Source organism: Pseudogymnoascus verrucosus (assembly GCF_001662655.1).
Source record: "Pseudogymnoascus verrucosus strain UAMH 10579 unplaced genomic scaffold scaffold_63, whole genome shotgun sequence".
Taxonomy (NCBI): domain Eukaryota; kingdom Fungi; phylum Ascomycota; class Leotiomycetes; order Thelebolales; family Thelebolaceae; genus Pseudogymnoascus; species Pseudogymnoascus verrucosus.
In genome coordinates, this window is record NW_017263714.1 from 2,743 (window position 1) to 22,582 (window position 19,840).

General features: G+C 49.1%; 9 protein-coding genes across 9 annotated transcripts; 4 read left to right on the forward strand and 5 right to left on the reverse strand.

Moving 5' to 3' along the window:
- Nucleotides 1-336: 336 nt before the first annotated feature.
- Nucleotides 337-873, reverse strand: VE01_09251 (uncharacterized protein; the record flags this gene model as incomplete). Its single annotated transcript, XM_018278666.1, has 2 exons — nucleotides 337-364; nucleotides 419-873. 2 exons carry the CDS (start codon nucleotides 871-873, stop codon nucleotides 337-339), a joined length of 483 nt encoding a protein of 160 aa, XP_018126149.1.
- On the reverse strand, nucleotides 607-3,834 carry VE01_09252 (uncharacterized protein). The gene is made up of 5 exons (XM_059464046.1): nucleotides 3,272-3,834; nucleotides 2,490-3,211; nucleotides 2,159-2,443; nucleotides 1,234-2,106; nucleotides 607-1,175 (listed from the first exon to the last, which is right to left on the reverse strand). The coding sequence occupies exons 1-5, from the start codon at nucleotides 3,335-3,337 to the stop codon at nucleotides 662-664; spliced, it is 2,460 nt and encodes an 819-aa protein (XP_059319312.1). The 5' UTR covers nucleotides 3,338-3,834; the 3' UTR covers nucleotides 607-661.
- Nucleotides 3,835-5,412: 1,578 nt separating this feature from the next.
- On the reverse strand, nucleotides 5,413-7,239 carry VE01_09253 (uncharacterized protein). Its single transcript, XM_059464047.1, has 2 exons — nucleotides 5,827-7,239; nucleotides 5,413-5,757 (listed from the first exon to the last, which is right to left on the reverse strand). Exon 1 carries the CDS (start codon nucleotides 7,119-7,121, stop codon nucleotides 5,841-5,843), a length of 1,281 nt encoding a protein of 426 aa, XP_059319311.1. The 5' UTR covers nucleotides 7,122-7,239; the 3' UTR covers nucleotides 5,413-5,757; nucleotides 5,827-5,840.
- A 226-nt stretch (nucleotides 7,240-7,465) lies between these two features.
- VE01_09254 (uncharacterized protein) lies at nucleotides 7,466-9,404 on the reverse strand. Its single transcript, XM_059464048.1, has 4 exons — nucleotides 9,126-9,404; nucleotides 8,501-9,075; nucleotides 8,344-8,451; nucleotides 7,466-8,292 (listed from the first exon to the last, which is right to left on the reverse strand). Exons 1-4 carry the CDS (start codon nucleotides 9,332-9,334, stop codon nucleotides 7,958-7,960), a joined length of 1,227 nt encoding a protein of 408 aa, XP_059319310.1. The 5' UTR covers nucleotides 9,335-9,404; the 3' UTR covers nucleotides 7,466-7,957.
- Nucleotides 9,405-9,638: 234 nt separating this feature from the next.
- Nucleotides 9,639-10,213, forward strand: VE01_09255 (uncharacterized protein; the record flags this gene model as incomplete). The annotated part of the gene is made up of 4 exons (XM_018278670.1): nucleotides 9,639-9,752; nucleotides 9,794-9,832; nucleotides 9,876-9,933; nucleotides 10,023-10,213. The coding sequence occupies 4 exons, from the start codon at nucleotides 9,639-9,641 to the stop codon at nucleotides 10,211-10,213; spliced, it is 402 nt and encodes a 133-aa protein (XP_018126145.1).
- Nucleotides 10,214-11,093: 880 nt separating this feature from the next.
- VE01_09256 (uncharacterized protein) lies at nucleotides 11,094-11,317 on the reverse strand (the record flags this gene model as incomplete). Its single annotated transcript, XM_018278671.1, has 2 exons — nucleotides 11,094-11,100; nucleotides 11,148-11,317. 2 exons carry the CDS (start codon nucleotides 11,315-11,317, stop codon nucleotides 11,094-11,096), a joined length of 177 nt encoding a protein of 58 aa, XP_018126144.1.
- Nucleotides 11,318-14,561: 3,244 nt separating this feature from the next.
- VE01_09257 (uncharacterized protein) lies at nucleotides 14,562-16,378 on the forward strand. The gene is made up of 2 exons (XM_018278672.2): nucleotides 14,562-14,892; nucleotides 15,127-16,378. The coding sequence occupies exons 1-2, from the start codon at nucleotides 14,608-14,610 to the stop codon at nucleotides 16,315-16,317; spliced, it is 1,476 nt and encodes a 491-aa protein (XP_018126143.1). The 5' UTR covers nucleotides 14,562-14,607; the 3' UTR covers nucleotides 16,318-16,378.
- Nucleotides 16,379-17,323: 945 nt separating this feature from the next.
- VE01_09258 (uncharacterized protein) lies at nucleotides 17,324-18,071 on the forward strand (the record flags this gene model as incomplete). The annotated part of the gene is made up of 2 exons (XM_018278673.1): nucleotides 17,324-17,347; nucleotides 17,406-18,071. 2 exons carry the CDS (start codon nucleotides 17,324-17,326, stop codon nucleotides 18,069-18,071), a joined length of 690 nt encoding a protein of 229 aa, XP_018126151.1.
- Nucleotides 18,072-18,352: 281 nt separating this feature from the next.
- Nucleotides 18,353-19,743, forward strand: VE01_09259 (uncharacterized protein). Its single transcript, XM_018278674.2, has 3 exons — nucleotides 18,353-18,622; nucleotides 18,673-18,754; nucleotides 18,812-19,743. Exons 1-3 carry the CDS (start codon nucleotides 18,437-18,439, stop codon nucleotides 19,597-19,599), a joined length of 1,056 nt encoding a protein of 351 aa, XP_018126150.1. The 5' UTR covers nucleotides 18,353-18,436; the 3' UTR covers nucleotides 19,600-19,743.
- Nucleotides 19,744-19,840: the final 97 nt, after the last annotated feature.

Genomic DNA, 19,840 nt, shown 5'->3' on the forward strand with positions numbered 1-19,840 from the left:
CCTCGAGGTGAGAATCCAAGTAATCCAAGACAACTCCGATGACACACGCCCGCGCTGTGTAATAAAACACCAGAGTAAAGAATAAAACATACACCGATGACAAGATAGGGCCAGAACACGCCCGCCAATCGAGACGAAAAGTAATAACACGCCGCCAATCCAAGTGAGAAGGAAGCAAAACCAAGCCTCCGCCCGCCGTTACACGATCGATATCGGAAGAAAACAAAACAAGCACTGCCCCAAACGCCACACTCTATCCTCCCTCCCTTTTTCCCGATCCCAAATTTCGTCACACCTCCGTCACTTTTCCCCCTCCTATACTCCGTCACACCCGCCTCACTTCATCTCTTTCCTCAACGATTTCCTGCGCACACGTCAGCCCCGTCCCCTATCCCACAACCACCACCACAAAACTCACGGGACACTCTTCTTAACCCCCCCCCATGCCCTCTTCACCTGCCTTCCCCCCTCCTTCGTCACACTCTTAACCCTCTTCTCCCCCTCCTGCGCCGCCCTCGCAAACCTCCTCCTCCCCTCCCTAACCAAATCCCTCCCCCCCCTAATCGTAACCTCCACCCCCCTAACCACCTGACTCGGGACCCTCAACCCCTTTTTCTTCGGCCCCCCAACCTCCAACTTCCCCTCCACCTTCCCCTTCGCCTTAACGCTCGGCACCTTTCCCTTCGGCACCCTCACCCTCCTCCGTCCATGCTGCCATCGCCACTTGCTCCCCTCCTTTGCGCCCGGAAAAGTGGTCATCGAGGTGGTCGAAGCGGGCGCTCCAGTCTGCTTGCGCGACAGAACAGGCGCAGAAGCCGCAATAGAAGGTGCGCGGGCAGGGGGCGAGGCAGCGCGCGACGGTGGCGCTGTCATTTAGTTCCGTGGAGGCGATCTGATGAGTGCGTGAGAGGTGGGATTTGAATGCGTCGAGGTGGTAGGAGATGTGTTTGCATGCGCTAGGTTCGTGGTCGTCGCGGTTTTGAGAATGTGATTGTGGTGTCTGTAGGCTTTGTAGGGTCGATGTCATTGTGCCAGAGGAGAGGTGACAGCGCCAGGACTCGTAGTGGAGGTGTTGTGAGTTCTCGTGCCGACGCCAGTCGTTCTTGCTGCCGAATGTTTTGGCGCAGGGAGGGAAGGTGCAATGGTATGGGCGGGAGTGGCGCTTCATGTGTTTTCTGGAAGGTGCGGGTTAGGAGGGAAGGTGCGATCGGAGGTGGGGGAGGGTGGACGTACGCCATTTCGCTGGGGCGGCGGCAGGTTTTGAAGCAAACGCTACAGGTGAGGGGGGATTGGAACTGGGTTGATGGAGAGGGGGCGGGGGGTTCAAGTAAGTGAGTGGTATTCCTTCGTAAGACGAATCCACGGCTTTTCATGTCTTGTAGGATTGTGGCTGCGTTGTCGTCGTCTTGGGAGTCTGTGTGGCAGTCTTCATCTTTAGAATCAGCTGTAAGGAGGTCCCCTGGATTAAAATCTTCCTGGCTGGATTTGTTACGGCTGAACAAAGCTGATGTATTAATACGCCGGTCCATTGGATCCTTTGGAGTTATTGGCTTTTGGCTGGCGCCAATTCCCCTGGATTTCCTAATATCCTGGCTCCGTTTACTGGCAAGTGCGCTCGCGAGAGCTTTCTGTGCGTAAGAGTCGGTGGAACCATGTATATATGATCCATTCTCTCTCTTCGGGGTAGTCTCAATCGCAGCTGCAACTGGTGTTGCACTTTCAGATATATCCAACGTTGGGTCCATTATAAAACCCACAGGCTCAAAAGTCTCAACGGGCTCCATCCCAGAGAAATATTCCATATCCAGGGTTCCATGTGGCCTGTACTTGGTTTCCACCTGCATATGGGTAGTCTTATCCTCTAGGTCACGGCTTTGGTCCTCTGGCATGTAGAAAGTCATATCCTCTGGACCAGGGCCTTGGTCATCATTATCATACATCTCATAATGGCTTTCATCAGTAACCAGAGATTCATTGCTCTGTTGCATGGCATGATCGTTGGAAATCTCCTGGCTGGCGTCCTGCATTGAAATATCTAGATTCCTTTCTTGTGGTCTGTCACTAGGTTGGATCCTAGGGTCCTCAAGCCGATGCTGCTCTTTCTTCCTTCAACCTGGATGTTAGTTAAGCTCACTTAATAGTACCCACTGTCACTAACCGTCGAATAATCCCCTTGACCTCGTCCCCATTCAGACTATGGCATCGATTTAGATGGACCCCAAAGTTATCCGATCGAGTAAACTTCCTCCCCTTTTCTTGGCATTCACTGAAATGGCAAGAGAACACCTGGATGGGACGTCGTCCAGAAACTTCGCCCTCTGGGTGTTTGCTTCGAATATGCCGGTCCAGGTCATTGACAGTCCCAAAACCCTGTCCGTGTCCACTGCCTGGGCAATCAGGGTATGGGCAGGTAAATGGCTTCTTATGGCGCAGATAATGTTTTCTGGAAACTTTCAGCACAGTCTTCAACTTCTCTACAGTAGTCATACCTCAACACAGATGGTGTCCTGACTGCTTTATTGCAGGTTGGACAGCGCAGTAATGGAGGCACAGCAAGCGATGCTTCGGAAGAAGCAAGTTTTGGTCCAAACGTGGCATCCGACTGTTGGAAGCCATGGCTAGGGGCGGAATAAATCCGGTTTCCTGTGGCCTGAAGTCCAGTATCAAAATTGCTAATCGAAGGAGCATATGCGCTTTGCAGCGATCCATACCCTGAGTCCGATTGGGGCTTTCCAAGTACCACACCGGCTGCGGGGTCACCCTCGGTCTGGAGGCGGTTCCCATATGGGTTATGATGGTTCACGGGAAGTTGTCCAACTGGCTGGCTCTTCGGCTGTAACCTACCGTCAAAAGTAGAAGGTCCGGCAAAAAACCCTTTTTGTGACCATGGATCATCGTCGTTGTAAACATAGGAAGCCAATGTGTGGGTATATGGAATAGTAGATGAAACACCCACCGACATCTGTGGTGTATTTGTGGTATTGCTGTGCCATTTCGGCAGCGTTCTCTGCTCCGGTGTTCCGGAAGGCATGGAGTTATACGCAGCGTCCAAAGGATTGGATCCCAAGTTCCTAACAATTATGGAATCTCCTGCCACCGGTTGAGACGGATACCTCATGTGCATTAGGAATTGGCCTGAGTCTGACGGTCCATCATGGCTGAACGGGTCCCAGTTGGGCAGCGACGTGGCAGCGCGAGAAAATCTTGGTGGCTAGATCGACACGAATGTCAGATTATGTCTATATCACCCATGGAATCTATAGCTTCATACATTCGTGTTGCGGTGACCGCTATTCGAGTCCATCTTCGCCAACTCCAGAGCCTGTGTAAAGGCCATCAGTAGGTACGCACGCCGAGCTGCTGAGATGTCCTCCACAGACCAGCTTATTGACAGTCGGGACACTCTCGACTTCAAGCCTTGCGACCCCGATCAAAGTAGAGTAGGACACAGCCAAAAGGTAATAATTAACTCTCTCCAACATCCATGTTGAAAAGAAATATATTATGTTCCCTTGCAAAAAGGAAAACTAGATATGGCAAAATGGCGCTCGAAGCATCATGACGTTGCGAACGACTCTGGCCGGGCGTTGATGGTTCGCAAAGGATCAAAATCCGCACCAAGGCAGATTCGACCGGTGTGTGCTTTGGGATTAAAAATGAAGGTTCGCAAGATATACAAGGCGGAGGTGCTGTCACATCTTATGAAAAGACGGTCAGAGCAGGAAGCGGTAACAAGTGGCAACCTTCATCGCATCAGAGGTGCCAGGCCATGGATGTCAGGCGTTGAATTGAGGAGATTGAGGGCTGAGTCTTGTCAAATCAGAGTTATTCTATGTGGCATTTTGAAAAAGTGAGGCTGCTTACCGAAGGGCCGAGTCGTTTTAGGCAACAGTACACCACACCACATTGGCGGGCGTGATTGACAGGCCGCGAAACGTTCTCCTGTGTACAGCACCAACCAGGTATCACAATCATTTCCATTCGAGAACGTCGTGCTTGTAAATTATTGTAATATTATCAAAGTTAGAGGAGTTGACCAGTCACATGATAATCATGTGATCAATGTTTTTCAGAGTCACACAAGGGAATCCATAGCGCTGCCAATCCTCCCTGGCAACAGCCACCCCCTAGCACCGATCGCAAGAATGGTTACACGAAGAAAGATGATATTCATGATTGAGCAAATGATACAAGCATGTCAACGATAGCTCTAGAATCCAATGCAGAGCGCTACCAGTAGCACGGCCGATGAACAGAGCCCTCAACCCTCGATGTTCCTAGAACATTGCGCCTGCCTCATATCTAACGAGGCTTGGACACCAGAACCTGTCGAGAGGAGACAAAATATCAGAAAAATCCACTAGGAGGCCCTTGCCTTCCCAGTTATCTGCTTTTAAAGACTCAACAGAAAATCCGATGATATAGAAGAAATCTAATTGTGCCTGTATAACGCCGAGCTCTTGTTTTGATGGAGGGACGAAATCGTAAATAATCGCATAAAAATCCAAGCTTGGATCAAAGCCTAGATGTGATAGAGTTTTGCCAGGCACTTTCATCCACCCATGGCAATTCGTCATATTAGGCATAGATGAGACCGCTACCGTCTCGCAGGCCTGAGATATTATCTTCTCACGACCCTCGGTAGAAAATGCCCAAAGATTTCGAGCTGCTTCCTGCCTCGTGTTGATTTTCGATCGTAGATATATTGGGCTTGATTGCTCTATTCCACGCCTAACTTTCTGTAGGAGGGACATATTCTGACATTCCCTTTCAAATGGCCAATACCGTATAATGCCACCAACTGGCTTTGGACGCGTGGTGTGGTAGAACTAAAGCATCTCTGTTAATAGCAGCTAGTGAGTATTAACAATTACTTACAACTTTCATAGCGAGAGGCTATCCATCGCCAAAGCGTACTTTCAGGACAGTTCCATTGACACCACGCCCAAGAAACCGCCAGGACGTTATCTTCTGTTCGTGATGAGGGTACTGATGAAGGCGTGGTGCAATAAAATCAGTCCATGGGGATAGCGAAGGTCCTTGTTGTAATTCATCAGATAGGAAGTCTGGTCTGTGCATGGGTTACAGAAGGAATATGGATGTCAGGTTATTTTTGAAGACAAGGTGAGCATGTTTGCTTCACCCACAGTAGGGATGTGGTAAGAGGGTGAAGTTTGGTGATCCCTTATCACAGGTCACAGGTTACGTCCATGCATAATAAGATCCGCCTAATTTGTCTGTCTACTCTACTTGCCTCATAATATAGGGTAGAGGTTATACATTTTTTTAAGCCGGCCTATATATAATTGCTGTGAACTCGAGACTCATGGGTTCAAAATAATATATACTGTTCACAAGGGATTCCTATAATAAACCAGGGCAGTTATAGTGAATGAAGTGAATGATAATATTTTTTTATTGGTATTTAAATTCGATTAAAATTTAACGGCTATGAACCAATACGACTGTGTTGTGACAGAAGTTTTATACCAAAGCTGCCTCCAGACAAGTGAATCCAGTCTTTTTTCATTACAAGACAGTATAGAAACCTTTCGCTAAATCAAATAGACATAACCATGAACCAAGGAAAGTAAAAGTACAATTCTCAGTCCTCATAGATGGTCATGGGTGCTAACGCTGCCATGTCGGCCGGCGTGGTTGTGTTTCGCGTCACCGTGAAGGACTTGAGGCTCTCCAATAGATTCTCGCATCACCGAAGGTGGGACTTCTGCTGCATCACGAGGATCCTTGTAAGAACTGCTGGGGCGTTAGTGACTGTTTTATGAGCTAGGGGCAGGCAAACAAAATAACATTGGGAATGTTTACCTGTTAAGAGTTGCTTACGAGCGGGTCTTGTTTCCGCCAACAGTAGAAGAGCCATCGCGGTCGCTATCGACTCTTGGGTCAAGCTTGTTCAGCAGATCCGAGTTGTGTGGGCCGGCGGTGTTCTGAGCTGTGCCGCTGCCTGCAGTAGCGTGGGATCCAGCAGCGTGGCTTCCAGTGTGGCCCGAGCTTCCATAAGCGCCACCTCCAACAGCTCCTAGGCCTGCACCTCCAGCAGCTCCGTAACCAGCTCCGGTGCTCGAGCCAATGGTGTGAGAACCAGTGGTCGAGTTGACACGTGGGTCAACAGTGTTGGCGACGTTCGAGCTGTGGGGGCCAGCGGTGTTACCGTAGCCAGATGTGGTGTTTGAGCCAATGGTGTGGGAGCCCGTGGTCGAGTCAACTCTTGGGTCAACCTTGTTGGCGAGGTTTGAGTCGTGGGGGCCGGCGGTGGTAGAGCTACCGTAAGCTCCGCCTGTCGCGGCGCCTCCTGAGCCGAAGGTGTGAGATTCAACGCGTGGGGCAGTGGTAGATCCGCCATAAGCCGCACCGCCAGTGCTTCCGTATGCTCCTGAGCCAGTGCTAGAGCCGATTGTGTGCGAGCCAGTGGTAGAGTCGACGCGAGGGTCAACCTTGTTCGCGATGTTCGAGCTGTGGGGACCGGCGGTGGTAGAGCTTCCGTAAGAGCCACCAGTGGTGTTACCGTAGCCGGATGTGGTGTTTGAGCCAATGGTGTGGGAACCGGTGGTCGAGTCAACTCGTGGGTCAACCTTGTTGGCAATGTTTGAATCGTGAGGGCCAGCGGTGGTGCTGCTGCCATATGCTCCACCAGTGCTTGAGCCGGTGTGACCAACTCCGGAGCCGACTCCTGAGCCGACACCAGCGCCAGTCATTGCGGCACCGGTGTGGCTGGTGTGGCTAGAGTGACCAGCACCAGTGGTGTGCCTGTTGGAGCCATCTAGGTCCGAGTCGACACGGGGATCAGCAGCGTTGGCAACTCTGGAGCTGTGAGGTCCAGCGGTTCCCTCCGAAACGCCAGAGTTGTGGCCGGTTGTGCTGCTCGAGTGAGTGGTAGAGGAATGACTGCCAGAGGAGGTAGAGTCGTGGTGCAGAGCATCCTTGACCTTGTTGATGATTCCAGACATGATGATAGTTCGTATAAAAGAGTATTGAAGTTGGGTATATAGTGTTTGATGATTGTTGAGTATAGAGAAGAAATGTCTGAGATGAAGGAAAGCTCTATACTTATAGTAGAGAGTCTGGAAACTCCAGGTCAACTTCTTGGATGCCGCCTTCATCCAACCCCCACTTCCTGATGTAACACCGGGGATGAGCTCAGGGAATCAAGTTTTCGATCTATACTATTCATCGTGATCAAGGACCTGCCAAGATCCATCCTTCTGGTTTCCATTGGCTATTATTAACTTTGGCTACGTAAACATTTTTAATATGTGATACCTGGCAGACAGGAGAACCAGGAGAACTAAGATCGACTAGATCTTTACTAGATCGGGCGACGCCACAGGACCTATGACGCCACCGGGATAAAGTGTGGCGGTGCATGGTTTCGGGGTCAGTAGATCCCGAACACCAACCAGTCTTTGGTAGTCCTATGGATCCCTGTTGGAAATGGCATTGATTCCTTCCAAGTTTGCGTAATCGGCATCCATAGAATCCAGATGGAAGAGCCTCGTTTCCATATAATTCTACACAATAATTGACATGACGACTATTCTTTGTTAATTGTATATTTTTACATTCTCTGTTATATCAGACCCACAAAAAAGAGGGTAGAGGTTCCAAGGTAATATTATCACAACAGCTCCCTGCGTCACACCTCATTCTGGCCATGGCCAAACAATGTCGTGCGTGCCCGCTTCGCTGGCAACAACTAGCTCGTGGTCGTGCTGAACCGCACCGGTTCCCTGGCGCCCGTGCAAACTAACTCCATGCACTTGGCTATATTTGTTATAAGTCCATTCCAATGGGCCTGGCTGAGATGTTCCATGAATTAGGCCACGTATCACAGCCTGGCCTGGCTGTGATTAGTGGCCTAAGTTGCCACTTGTATTCAAGGACTCCTTGAATCCTTGAAGACAAGTAAGGAGTCCTTGAATACAAGTGACTAAGTTGCCTATTTCTCGGATAACCTCCTGAGCGCCTTCTCCGCATTGGAAACACCTTCCTTAAACCCAATCACCTTAGACAAGGATTTCGCTTCTTCGTACTTGAGCCTGGCAGCTGCAATATCCCCGTCCATTTCGGCGAACTCGGCAAGATTGTGGGTTGCCACTGCGCAGGCGAGATCACATTCTTCTGTCCTTTCTGGGGGGGCAATATTGGTGGCTATATCGATAGCCTTGACGGCCCAGGCTCGGGCATTCGCTACGAGGGTTGGCCGGGACACAGGGGCTTGACCTGGAGTTGTTGGGGCGTTTTGCTGAGCGACGGATATAGAAAGGTTGTTCACTGCGGAATGGTCAGTCGAGAACTAAAACTGGGGGAAGAAGAGTGCTTTACTTAAGACAGCTGTATGGCACGACTTTGGCGGAGACATGTTGATTGCTTGTAAGAAAAGTGGCGATGAGAGATAATGCTGGTCTCGGCTCTCATAGTGATTTCCGAGGGCTGCAGAGTGTCAACAGGGATCCTGGCTTTCGACCTTGAATCAACATACCTTCGAATGATCCCCCTATTTGTTCAGCGTTAAGCCACTCGCCTTCATCTGGCTTGACACCTTCTTTTTCTCTCCTCTGTAGCTCCTTTAATGTCGCTTCAACAGCCCAAACCAACTTCTCCTCGGCCAATTCTGGCTCTTTGACATACTCCCCAGCATAAAGTTCGCCCAGCTTCACAGTAATCCCAATTGTCTTTCCTAGGACCCTCGTCCTTTTCCCAGCATTCTCGGGTTTGTCTCCAAATTCCTCGATCCACTGCAAGCAATCGCCCCGGACGATCTCGAGAACCTGGATTGCCTTGTGATATTTCTGGATCTTCTCCATAAATGCTGCTAGCTGGAATTTCACGCCGAGGATCTCGTCGGAGAAAGGGTCCATGCCAATATCTTCCGCGACCCGAAGTGTCTTTTTGTAGAATTTAATCGCTTGGTGTGGCTTCAGGTCTTGGTTCGTAAAGTATAGCGCCTTTCGTAGCTCTTTGGCTACCGGTTCCGGGAAGTTGTGGAAGGCTCCAATTATGTATGAGTTATAGAAATAGTTCGCGTACATGAGGCCGCCAGCGCCGCATAGAATACTATTGTCTAATCAGTGAAGTCCTTAATATCGGATCGAATGAGGCCATACAATACGGTAGCGAGGCTGACGGAGTACGGATAGGCCTTGAATAGCTTTTTCGCAGCTCCATAGGTTGAGCCCTGGCTACTTTGGAATCGCCTTTGCCGGAGTACATCTTGTATGGTTGCTCTTGGTGCACTTCGTACGGGGAGCTGGCGCAAACATCTCGTAGTAGACAGGCATGGCCTGGCAAGCCCTCTAATCCCCGATGCAATCATCGTATGTGGTAATCCCCGAATCTCAATGCTGGATAGCTATCGAAAAGCTTCACCTGGATGGAATTGACGCCTATGGCTTTACTAATATACGATGGACCTAGCCCGTCATTGTCCAATCCACCCATAGCTGTTACAGCCTGATATATGAGGCTACAAAATGGCAAACAATCTTATCTGATCGAACAACCCCCACCATACGCCATTCTGGACCTCGGGCTTGTGATATCGAAACGTCTACTTCGCCGTTGGCTCCTTACTTACTTTCAAACCAATATTTAACCTTCGTATAACAGAATAACCAACAATGTCTGGAAAATTCGAGCCAAAGGAGCCGGTCAATCTGAACCCTCCAAAGGACGACCCCATAACTGTGGAGCATCTTTCAAAGTGCAATGGCAAGATACCCCGCGCTTCGCAAGTCAGTTGCAGCTGGAAATAACTAAGCTAACAACTCAATAGGCACTGACGGCTACCCGTGTTACGTTGCTATCAAAGCAAGTTGCTTCGCCCTCCTTACATCCTCAGTTTCTAACAGCATCAGGGTGTCGTTTTCGATGTGAACGGCAAAGAGCCTTACCTCCCAGGCGGTTCCTATAGCGGTACGCAGCCTCCTTCGCACTCTCATCACAGTGCAAGCTTCCAAAGTATGCGCCCCGGCTTCCTGCGTTGCTAATTTATTCCACTGCAGTCTTCTCCGGCCACGATGCATCCCGGGCCCTCGCGAAAACCTCCACCAAGGCGTCCGACGTCTCTCCCGAGTGGTTCGATCTGGACGATAAAGAGAAGGGCGTCCTGAACGATTGGTACACATTCTTCAGCAAGCGCTACAATATTGTCGGCAAAGTCGCCGGCGCGACAAACTTCGATCCGTCGCTCTGATTTGGCGGTAACGCTTACAACGCCTGCTCGGTCCGAAACGCCATTTTGTCATATTCCGACACCTACTTGCGACTGATACCCCAGTTCCCGAAATGCAAGGATCTCTGGAGTTTCAGATTCCTATTCTCGGTTCCAGAACGAGGTTTATACATCTCCGATCCCTAGATCTGTGTTACATAGTCTCCCGACACAGGCCTTTGCCATGGCATTTGATTACGGGGGAAACCGGCGAGACTGAGGTTGCACCATATCCCGCATTTCTGCCTCTCGCCATCCTCACTATGTCTCTGAGCATCGTTTCTGACGTTTCACTTTTGTTAATTTGGCCTGGCGCAGGTAGCCGAGGGGTTAATGGAGGAACTGGGATCTCGTGGGAAGCTGTTATAGCTCCGATTTCGAAAAATTTAGAAGGACATTCCCAATTGCATGGCACACTCACGTAAGACCTCACATGTGATAATGCAGCGACACCTCGTGCTGTGCTGCACTCTCCATTCCGTCACCGGTCCGAACGTCATCGTCGGGCCGTTGTAACATTCCCATCCAGCTTCGGAAAGCACCATGCACTTGACACACAGTCATAAAAGTTGTGTAATATGCGAATGTGATCAAAAACAGACCTATTACCTGATATAACTAACAATATTGACGTGTGCACACTGACAAACCAAACTAGACATTACAGCCCACCCAGCACAAACCGCTGCATATCAAGAACACTAAACAGCAGGGTATTTTGCAGGATAGTGCAGCTTTACGGCCCTTCCTTTGAAAACGAAAACACGCTCCTCCCGAAACGACCCGATCGCATTATCATGGCCAGAGGTCAGTCGACCCACCACCCTCCATAACTTCCCGATCTCGACACCCACGGCAAGCATCAGTGCCTGTCAGTCAACCCCTGTTCGCGGGTAGTTCTTGGCGCGCCCCCGACTGTGCTTGGGTCCGGCAGTCTGGGCAGATCCCGGCTTGCTGCCAGACGCGCTTGAGGACCTTGACGCTGAAGCACTGATGCAGATCGTCCACGCGGGCTGTGTGGCAGTATGATGAACGGCGGATGGGACTGTGGCCGCAGGTGAAGAGGAATTGTTCGTAGTCACACATTATGGATGATGGCGAGGGGCTGCATTGAGTTTGTTTCAGTATGGGGTTATCAGAGTTTGGAGAGTTTGGTCATGGACTGGGGACGCTTTGAGGACAGCGGAGAGAGATGTGTTGGGTGATTGTGAGAGGTGGGAGATGAGAGGTGAGAGGTGAGTGCTCATTCATGGGTTGCTGTGCAACAAGAGGGCAGTGGAGGGAGCATGGAAGAAAGACATGAAGCTAAAGGGGACTGACGCTGTACTCGAAGCTTCCTTCTAGTTAGGGCTGGGGATAAATGTGGTTGCACAACACAAGGCAGTGTGTCCGGTGGCGTTGAGAAGCTGCTGGTGGCGAGCTAGTGAGATGAGATTCGGATCTTGTACTCCTATTACTTGTAAGCAGTGGTGGTTTGTGGCAAGTTCGATTTTCAAACTCACTGATGAGAATGATTATAGTTGGTGAGTGAAAGCAACTTTTCAACAGAGAAGTATGTGCTGACTTGAGCTTTGACGAGGAGAAAAGAGAATATTCTATAATGTGAAGGAGTTATTGGATGAAGTGATGGAAATGATAAAAATAAGAACGAAAATGAGAGTACCAAGCCTGGCTCTTTATAGAAAAACTCCTCGGTCTTCACAATATGGGTGGGACCCATTGGGTAACCATAGGCATGTCCTCCAATACTCACTATATGCATCTCATCGAAAACGACGACGGCGTATGCAACGAAAGCTGAGAAGACGCAGCCTTCATCCAGAACATCAAACAGCCCCATAGTTCGACTTGCAGTTGGTCCTCTAACCATACTCCCTGACAACTTGCATTGTTTTCTTTTGGCTGCTCATCCCAACCAGTTTGTGTGATGCATCGTGTGGGCATGTGCATACCCACACGCACCAAAGAAGATTATTCTGGCATCTCTCATGGGGGCTGCTGGAGATGCTCGGGTACAATCACGAGAACTACCATGCTCTAATGGACCCAGGTCTGGGCGAGATAGCTGAGGTGTAACCTTTATGGCCGTCGAATACAAACATCTTAGGCATTACTTTTACCAAGACAAATTTATATAAATGCTAGATGAGAGTCTCTTGAGCCGTTTTTAGTTATTGAAGTTAGACATGATAGACACGATATACACGATCAAAACGAATCATTACAAACGATCATTAAGCCCATGCCGCAGGAGCAGGGTTCGGGGCACTGCCGGTTTCACCAGGCTTTCTTCCCCGGTCCTATCGTTGCTTGTACTAGAAAGCAGGAAGGAAGTGGCCGTCTTCCGCGGGTGCTGCGATCGGGGGATCTGCACTTGTGCGATCTGCTAGGCGCAGCACAATAAATGATATATGACAGGTTGGATGGGGCTATTTAAGAATTAACCATGCAGTTTTTCGGCCCGACCAACAACGTTGGCTGTTGGACCCTGCGGATCGGATGGCTTCGGGACAAGTCATAGCACCCGATTAAATATTGTTCCCCAGTCCTGGGATTAAGGTTTTCTTGGTTCTGATATATATCGCTGCACCAGACGTCAACACTGAGATAGCCGATGGCGCTCGTGGTGGGAAGGGTCGTAGTTACCTTGCAGGTATTTATATGCACCTGGTAACCTGTCCCCAGAGCCGGGGACCACTGCCTGTCTTACCCCTTGCCAATATTTGGGCAAGGACATCATTTGTGGATCCCCGCGGTTGGGGGACAGAGATCGTACCACACAGTACGAGTGGTGAAGCAATAAGAAATGCCGTGCAGCGATAGACGCCATGGCCGACAAACTAGGCCTCTTGCATTGATGTGCGACCTACATGGCACGCACATTACCCCGGCAGTGCAGCGATATATGTCACGGCACAGCGGGCCCTGGACGCCGATGGAGCTCATTGGAACATCCAACACAAGGCTCTATGAAATGGCTTTATGGCTTTCGAGCAGAGCTAGGTGTTGTATGGACGGCAGTCACACGGCAGTGATCTACTGCGGACATACATGCTGATTCAAACCCTGAAAATCCCGCCAAGGGCTCCAGATCCTCTCAGGACTGTATTATACAACTCTTAGTTAGCATGATGAGGTTGGGAACAATCGTATGTTTGCCGACATGCATTCACAGAGTGAGGATGCAGCATGTCATCCTGTAGTGGCATCAAACACGTGCGATGTCGGGCATTGACGGTCAGGCTCAAGAGCTAATTCATACCAACGGATATGGATAACAGGATCGAACTAAACTGAGTTAATTGGCCAGAGGAATGTGATTCCCAGTGCATCAAGACAGGGTTATGAAGAACCTGGCTGAAGATCTAGATCTTTCAAAGGACGCACATCGTTTGCACAAGAAGGTTTGCCACTGCGACAGTGGTACAAGCGTCAAACATTGAGATTTGAGCGGACAATTAGTCTTAGTCGCCGCCGCTTGTGTTAAAATCACACAAGTTTGTAGCCCAGCAACTTTCTTCTCCCTTTTTAAAAAAGAGGCTAGAAAGTTTAATGGGTGAGGAAGAAGTCTTTTCAACGGGACACTGGTCACACATCGCTATTAAAAGAGAGCCGCGATACGATTATGTCGATTCTCAAAAGGATTGATATTCACGGCACGCTAGAACATAAATTCCGGGGTCTTAAACATCCCTGTTGGCTCAAAATAGTGTTTGATAGGTCGATATTATCCGCTTGCGCCGATCAAAACGAAAGGTGCAGATTACGTAGTAAATTGACTTCTCGGGAGTCAACTGGATACAGTCTTTCGGGGTAGGAATATAGAATTTCTCTTTCTCCGTGGTGCATCGGGCTTTGATTACGGGCTATTTGCGACGTATTCGTATAATAATGTGTTCGGTTAGGGGCGAAACTGAAGCTTTGGAGTGTCGATACACAGTTCCCAGTGGGTGGTACTGTGTTGTAGGTATGTAGATTTCTTCACCTGCCGTGCCAGTGTTTTGTCGCAGAAAATCTTCAGTGGACAGCACTACCGTTTCCTCTATATGGCGGACAAGTGAGACCCGAGGTATGTTTTGGTTAGGAGATCTACAAAGTATGTCTTCCACTTTTGGGAAACAAAATCCTACGTGACGTTCCACTATCACGTCCCAACGAGGACGACAAGGCTGGGTTAGCTCGACGAGATGAGACAATCGCCGAGATTGGTGCAAGACCCGGGACGGGGAACGGGAACGGGAAAGCTGTCTGCAGCATCCGTGCACGCACCCCTGCTACGGTGGAGTAGACTAGGGCGATGGGTGTGTGTGCATGGCCAACATCATCAACACTTTCCCAATGACATTCCTCACTAAAACTCCCAAGACCAATATACCATGACACAAACGGAATACGAGGGTTGTGCCCCTCTCCCTACACCAGAATCTACAGCATCGTACTGGCACAAGGAACCGTCAAAGATTCTCCTTAACCACCGAACTACCGAGGACCTGCCACCTGTTGTGGATGTGGTGGTTGTTGGGAGTGGTATCGTGGGTGCCTTTGCAGCATGGCGTCTGTTGCAAGATGCCCAGGATAATGGGCTGAGTGGAGCGCGCAGTAACGTGCAGAACGTCTTGATGCTTGAGGCCAGAGAAGCTTGCTGGGGTGCTACTGGAAGGGTAGGTTCGGTTCTCTCTCCCTCTGGGTCGTAATGGCACACCGGTTCGTGGATGGTTTCGCAGCCGATAAATGATTCGTGCAGAAAAACCTATCCCGAAAGCCACATTCCTACTGTCTTTGCATCATTCTCCTATCATCCACTGCTGTGCATCTTGAGCATTTACTGCTTGGCAGTTTTCAAGTCTCCTGTCGTATCTAGCACACTGTCACGTACAATCTCTAATATCTACCAGAATGGAGGCCACTGCCAGCCGAAATTATTCGGCCAGGCCCCCCATATCTCTCGCTTCGAGCTGGATAATTATACCTTTTTGAAGTCCTTCATCAAGGAAAATAATATCCCGTGTGACTGGGAGACAGTCGAGGGCTGCAAATCATTTTATTCCAAGGCGATGTTCGACATGGCAATCTCTGATTCCGAGGCATCAGCTAAGCTTGATCCAGAGTTAGGCAAGCTAATGACGCCCATTAGGCCAGGTGATGCGAACCCTTCGTTGAAAGACGTTAGGTTAGGAAGTGCATCCCTGGGCGCTTTGGTGCAGAAACCTGCTGCAAGCCTCTGGCCGTATAAGTTGGTAGCCTGGATGCTTGAGCAGCTACTTGAAAGAAATGGCTCATCACCTGAAGTATCTTTTAATCTCCAAACCAAAACGCCTGTAACGCACATCCAAAGTCTTGCAGACGGCAGGTGGATGGTCCATACCGACAGAGGAATGGTTGCCGCAAATAAAGTCTTACTAGCTACGAATGCCTATACATCGCATTTACTACCACATTTTTCGGATCTCATAGTTCCCGTCCAGGGCCAGATGAGCTCCTTAATACCCCCTCCTTCCATATCACCAAGTACCGGAAAACCTCTAAGCTACACGAATTCATATGGCTTCCTTGGAAACAAGAGCCAGAATTCCAACCAGGACGATTACCTAGTACAGCGGCCTTTCCGCGAAGTGGACGGGAAGTTATCTGGAGGCGAACTCATGTTCGGCGGTGGCCGTGGCCAAGCCACGATTTTAGGGATGGGCGTCGCGGATGACACAACTATCGACGAGGCAGTTGCTCACTACCTGCGGACCGAGCTGAATAACGAACTTGATCTGGACAATGACAATACAGAGCTCAAAGCCTCTTACGAGTGGACGGGCATAATGGGCTTCAGTCGAGATGGCAGGCCTTGGTGTGGCGAGGTCCCGATTGGGATGGGAGGTGGAGAGGGGTTATTTATCTGCGCCGGCTTCACGGGACACGGTATGCCGACTACAAGTCTGAGCGCTAAATACGTTGCGGATCTCATGATGGGGAAGCAGGAGAGCGATTTCAAGATTCCGGAAGAGTATATTGTTTCCCAGTCGAGGGCAGCTATATCAAGGACGTACACCGAGGTGGTGATGGTAGATCTGCAGCCAGATGATTATCATTGCTAGGATATCCACGAAATAGCCCGACGAGAAGAGATAGTTGATAATTTGAAGCATATATTCCACTTATTTTTTATTCGTCATCCTTATAAGTACGCCCACGCCTGATTGAACGTCGTTTATCCGCCTTATTACAGCGCAATCCGTATTTGGCGTAGTACACCAGCGCGAGTATGCGTGCGGTTTCTTCTTCCGCACTCTTGAGCTGTGATCTTTGTCTTTCGTCAATGGGCTTTGCTTTTGTCAGAAGATATCGAAATCCCTTTGTACTCGCATTGCAGCGCATATTGTCTCCGCCAAGGCCCATAGCTTGTAATCTGATGGGCCTAGTTTAGATCTAGTAACATAGATTTTGAGGAGTTCGAATGTGGAAGGGTATTTTTCTTTGCAGGCGAAGTTTTCTTTCATTTTAAAGGATTGGTGGCTGTGGTTTTATCTTCCTGGGAGTTTTGGTACGCTTCTGTTCGGTTCTCAGCAACCTCAACCGTGTCGGTTTCGAAACTATAGAAATGTCTCCTGAGATTCTCAACAAAGCCAGCTACGTCGATTTGTCTCCTTTGTACGATTTCCGAGGGCTAAGGAATGGGCTGGGTCTCACGTTGATTTGCAATAACAAGACAACGGTAGCACTGTCTCGATTCTGTGGTCTTCGCGAAGCAAACAAAGACCGCTGTTATCTAAATTTCTGTTAGCTCAATATAATTTGAGGTCCCTCTGTCTTTTCATGATGCCGTTTTCAGCCAGTTCCTCGCTCATCTACAGACAAAGAAGGAGGTTATAGGAAGAAGAGCCCGACTTAACATCAACACAGCATCGTCTTGCCCATATCGTTACTCACATCATTTAATTTTTTAACTCTGTCTCTTATATTTATAAATATACACTACTCATATCAATCTTGTCAGGCAATTGATCGACGTTCTTTAGTTTGTTAATATAAGAGGCATTACATGCACATTGGCCATAAAATTTTCTAGTAACAGCCTTACTCAAGGTCAGAGGTACTGGCAATATGCCTCAAGATAAAATACAAGGGGTAAGGTTCACTGACATTATGAAACGTAGCGTATTTACACTACTGATATAAGCGTTAGGAACTTGCCCTCGACATATGGGAATCTATGTACAAAGAGAAAACCGAAACTCCCACAATGATAGTCCAACAGATCATCGAACATCACAACGTCATAACTCGAGAAATGGAAAAAATAGCTAAAGAAGAGATTGCGATGCTCCAAACCCAGTTAAATGATGCGCAAAAGCTGGCAGCACAACGAGCCAAGAAAATAAAGAGCTTGAAGATGGCAGCCAAACTCTTAGTAGCTGGCCCACCAAAGGACACGGAGAGTGCGCCATCGACATTCGACCCGCCGCAGGACCCATCAAAAGAAACTTGGGAGGCTACTATGAACAATATTGGCGCAACAATCCATCTCCTCGACGCCGAGGAATTATACCAGAAGGGGGACATCAGAGGCCTCGTCGAAGTAGCACAGAATGCCGTGACGTGCGCTGCGAAGCAGCTCGACAAGAAGCTTTTGGCCGATGCTTGGATCTGGCTTGGGACGGGCTACTGTAGCAGGGCCAATTTGAAAAGTGGGGTTGAAGCATTTAAGATGGCACTCGAAGTCTTGAAAACTTTGGACCAGAAGGATAAGGAGGTTGAAAGCATGAAGAAACTGATAGAGACGTGGCAGAGTGATATCAAGGAACCTGAAGCCAAGTTTTCTGCACTGCTTCTAAAAATTCAGAGCAAATGAACGTTTGTATGCAGATTCTGTGGGACGTTGATTTTGAGAAGCGGGCGATATATCTCTTTTAATACATAGTCAGGAACGATTGCCACCATTATATAGATTGAAAGTTATATAATGTATTCAAAGTTGGTCTTTCTTGCCAAGTTGTACGCCACCGAGCGTTGCCCAAAAATCGTGGAAAGAAGCTGGTGCGCTAGCGTGGTTGTGGGGTATTACAGTAGCTCAACGCTAAGTTAGCCCAAAAGCGTAATCTCACGTCACTCGTCTTGCGGCGTAATCGATGCCAAGTATTTCTGTGCCTGGCCTATTTCCATGTTTGAGCAACATAACTTCTTAGCTCCAAGAGCTGTAGAATTCCTCAACCCAACATGAAGGCCATATATGCGGTACCGGCGACGGTGCTTGTCGCGTACAGAGCTTATTCGCATAAATCGTTGACGCCAGCCGGTATTGTCGTCGCTGTCCTGACAGCTATTGCACACGCGGTCCACCCATGGAATCTACCATTTGTGCTTCTTATTGTGTTTTTCTTAGCTGGCACAAAAGTCACCAAGGTATGTTCACTCCATTCCAGCAAGCGCATGTGGTCTAATTATCTTCATAGGTTAAGAAAGAGGCAAAGGAGAAGCTCACCATCCAAGCCACCGGCGGTGCTGGGGGAGAAGGGCCGCGGACATATGTGCAAGGTATGTTGGAAGCTTCGACCCATACCCTACGTTGATAGTTGCTGATTCTTCGTGTAGTCCTCGCCAACTCGCTGGTCGCGACCGTCCTCTCTCTCCTCCACGCCTATACCTTATCCCGCGAACCAGAGGCCTGCTATGGATGGGGCCGCACGCTCCAAGACGTCATCCCCATTGGCATAATTGCGAACTACGCCGCCGTCGCAGCTGACACTTTCTCTTCCGAGCTCGGGATACTGGCTACGCAGGACCCCCGCCTTATTACATCACCGACTCTCCGACGGGTGCCTAGAGGAACAAATGGCGGGGTGACACTGTGGGGATTATTTGCTGGGTTCCTCGGCTCCTTAATCGTTGTTGTCACAGCCCTTTTCTTCATGCCGTTTTGCCCCGTACAACAAGGACCTTATGGCAATACACTGTCCAGCCTTGAAGGTGGCACAGGATGGGGCTGGGAAGAGAAGAAATATCTCGCCATATACCTTACGATCTGGGGGGCGCTGGGTAGTGTTCTGGACAGTGTCCTCGGCGGACTGTTTCAGCAGAGTGTCAAGGACACGCGGACGGGCCGTATAGTTGAAGGCGAGGGTGGCAAGAAGGTGCTTGTGTCCAAGGCAGATCCAAAGAGCGTGCACTACAAGAAGACGGCAGAGGTTAGAGCAACAGTATTTGGCCACGAGGGGAAGAAGGGCGTACCTGCTCGGCCAGAAATGGAAGAGTCGCATCCGACGAGGGTAGCTGAGTCAGGATGGGCTATTCTTGACAATAACGAGGTTAATTTCTTGATGGCGGTGAATATGAGTTTAGGGGCAATGATTATTGCTGCCCGGTATTGGGATATTAAATAGGTAACGCGCCTAGAAATTATTATGATGCTGTTGTTTTATAGTTCCGGTGCCTGCGCTGCCTGAAAAAATTGTTTATAGAAGAAATTTAGCAAAAACATTTTAATAATATTTTCTTAAATTTCTATGTAAAATAATTATATCACGGTCTTCGAAAATATTCTACCCATTTGAATTTGGACAAGTTTAATTATTTATTATCCCCCTATCTACATATGTGCCCTCTCAAACCGTTCTCTCTCTG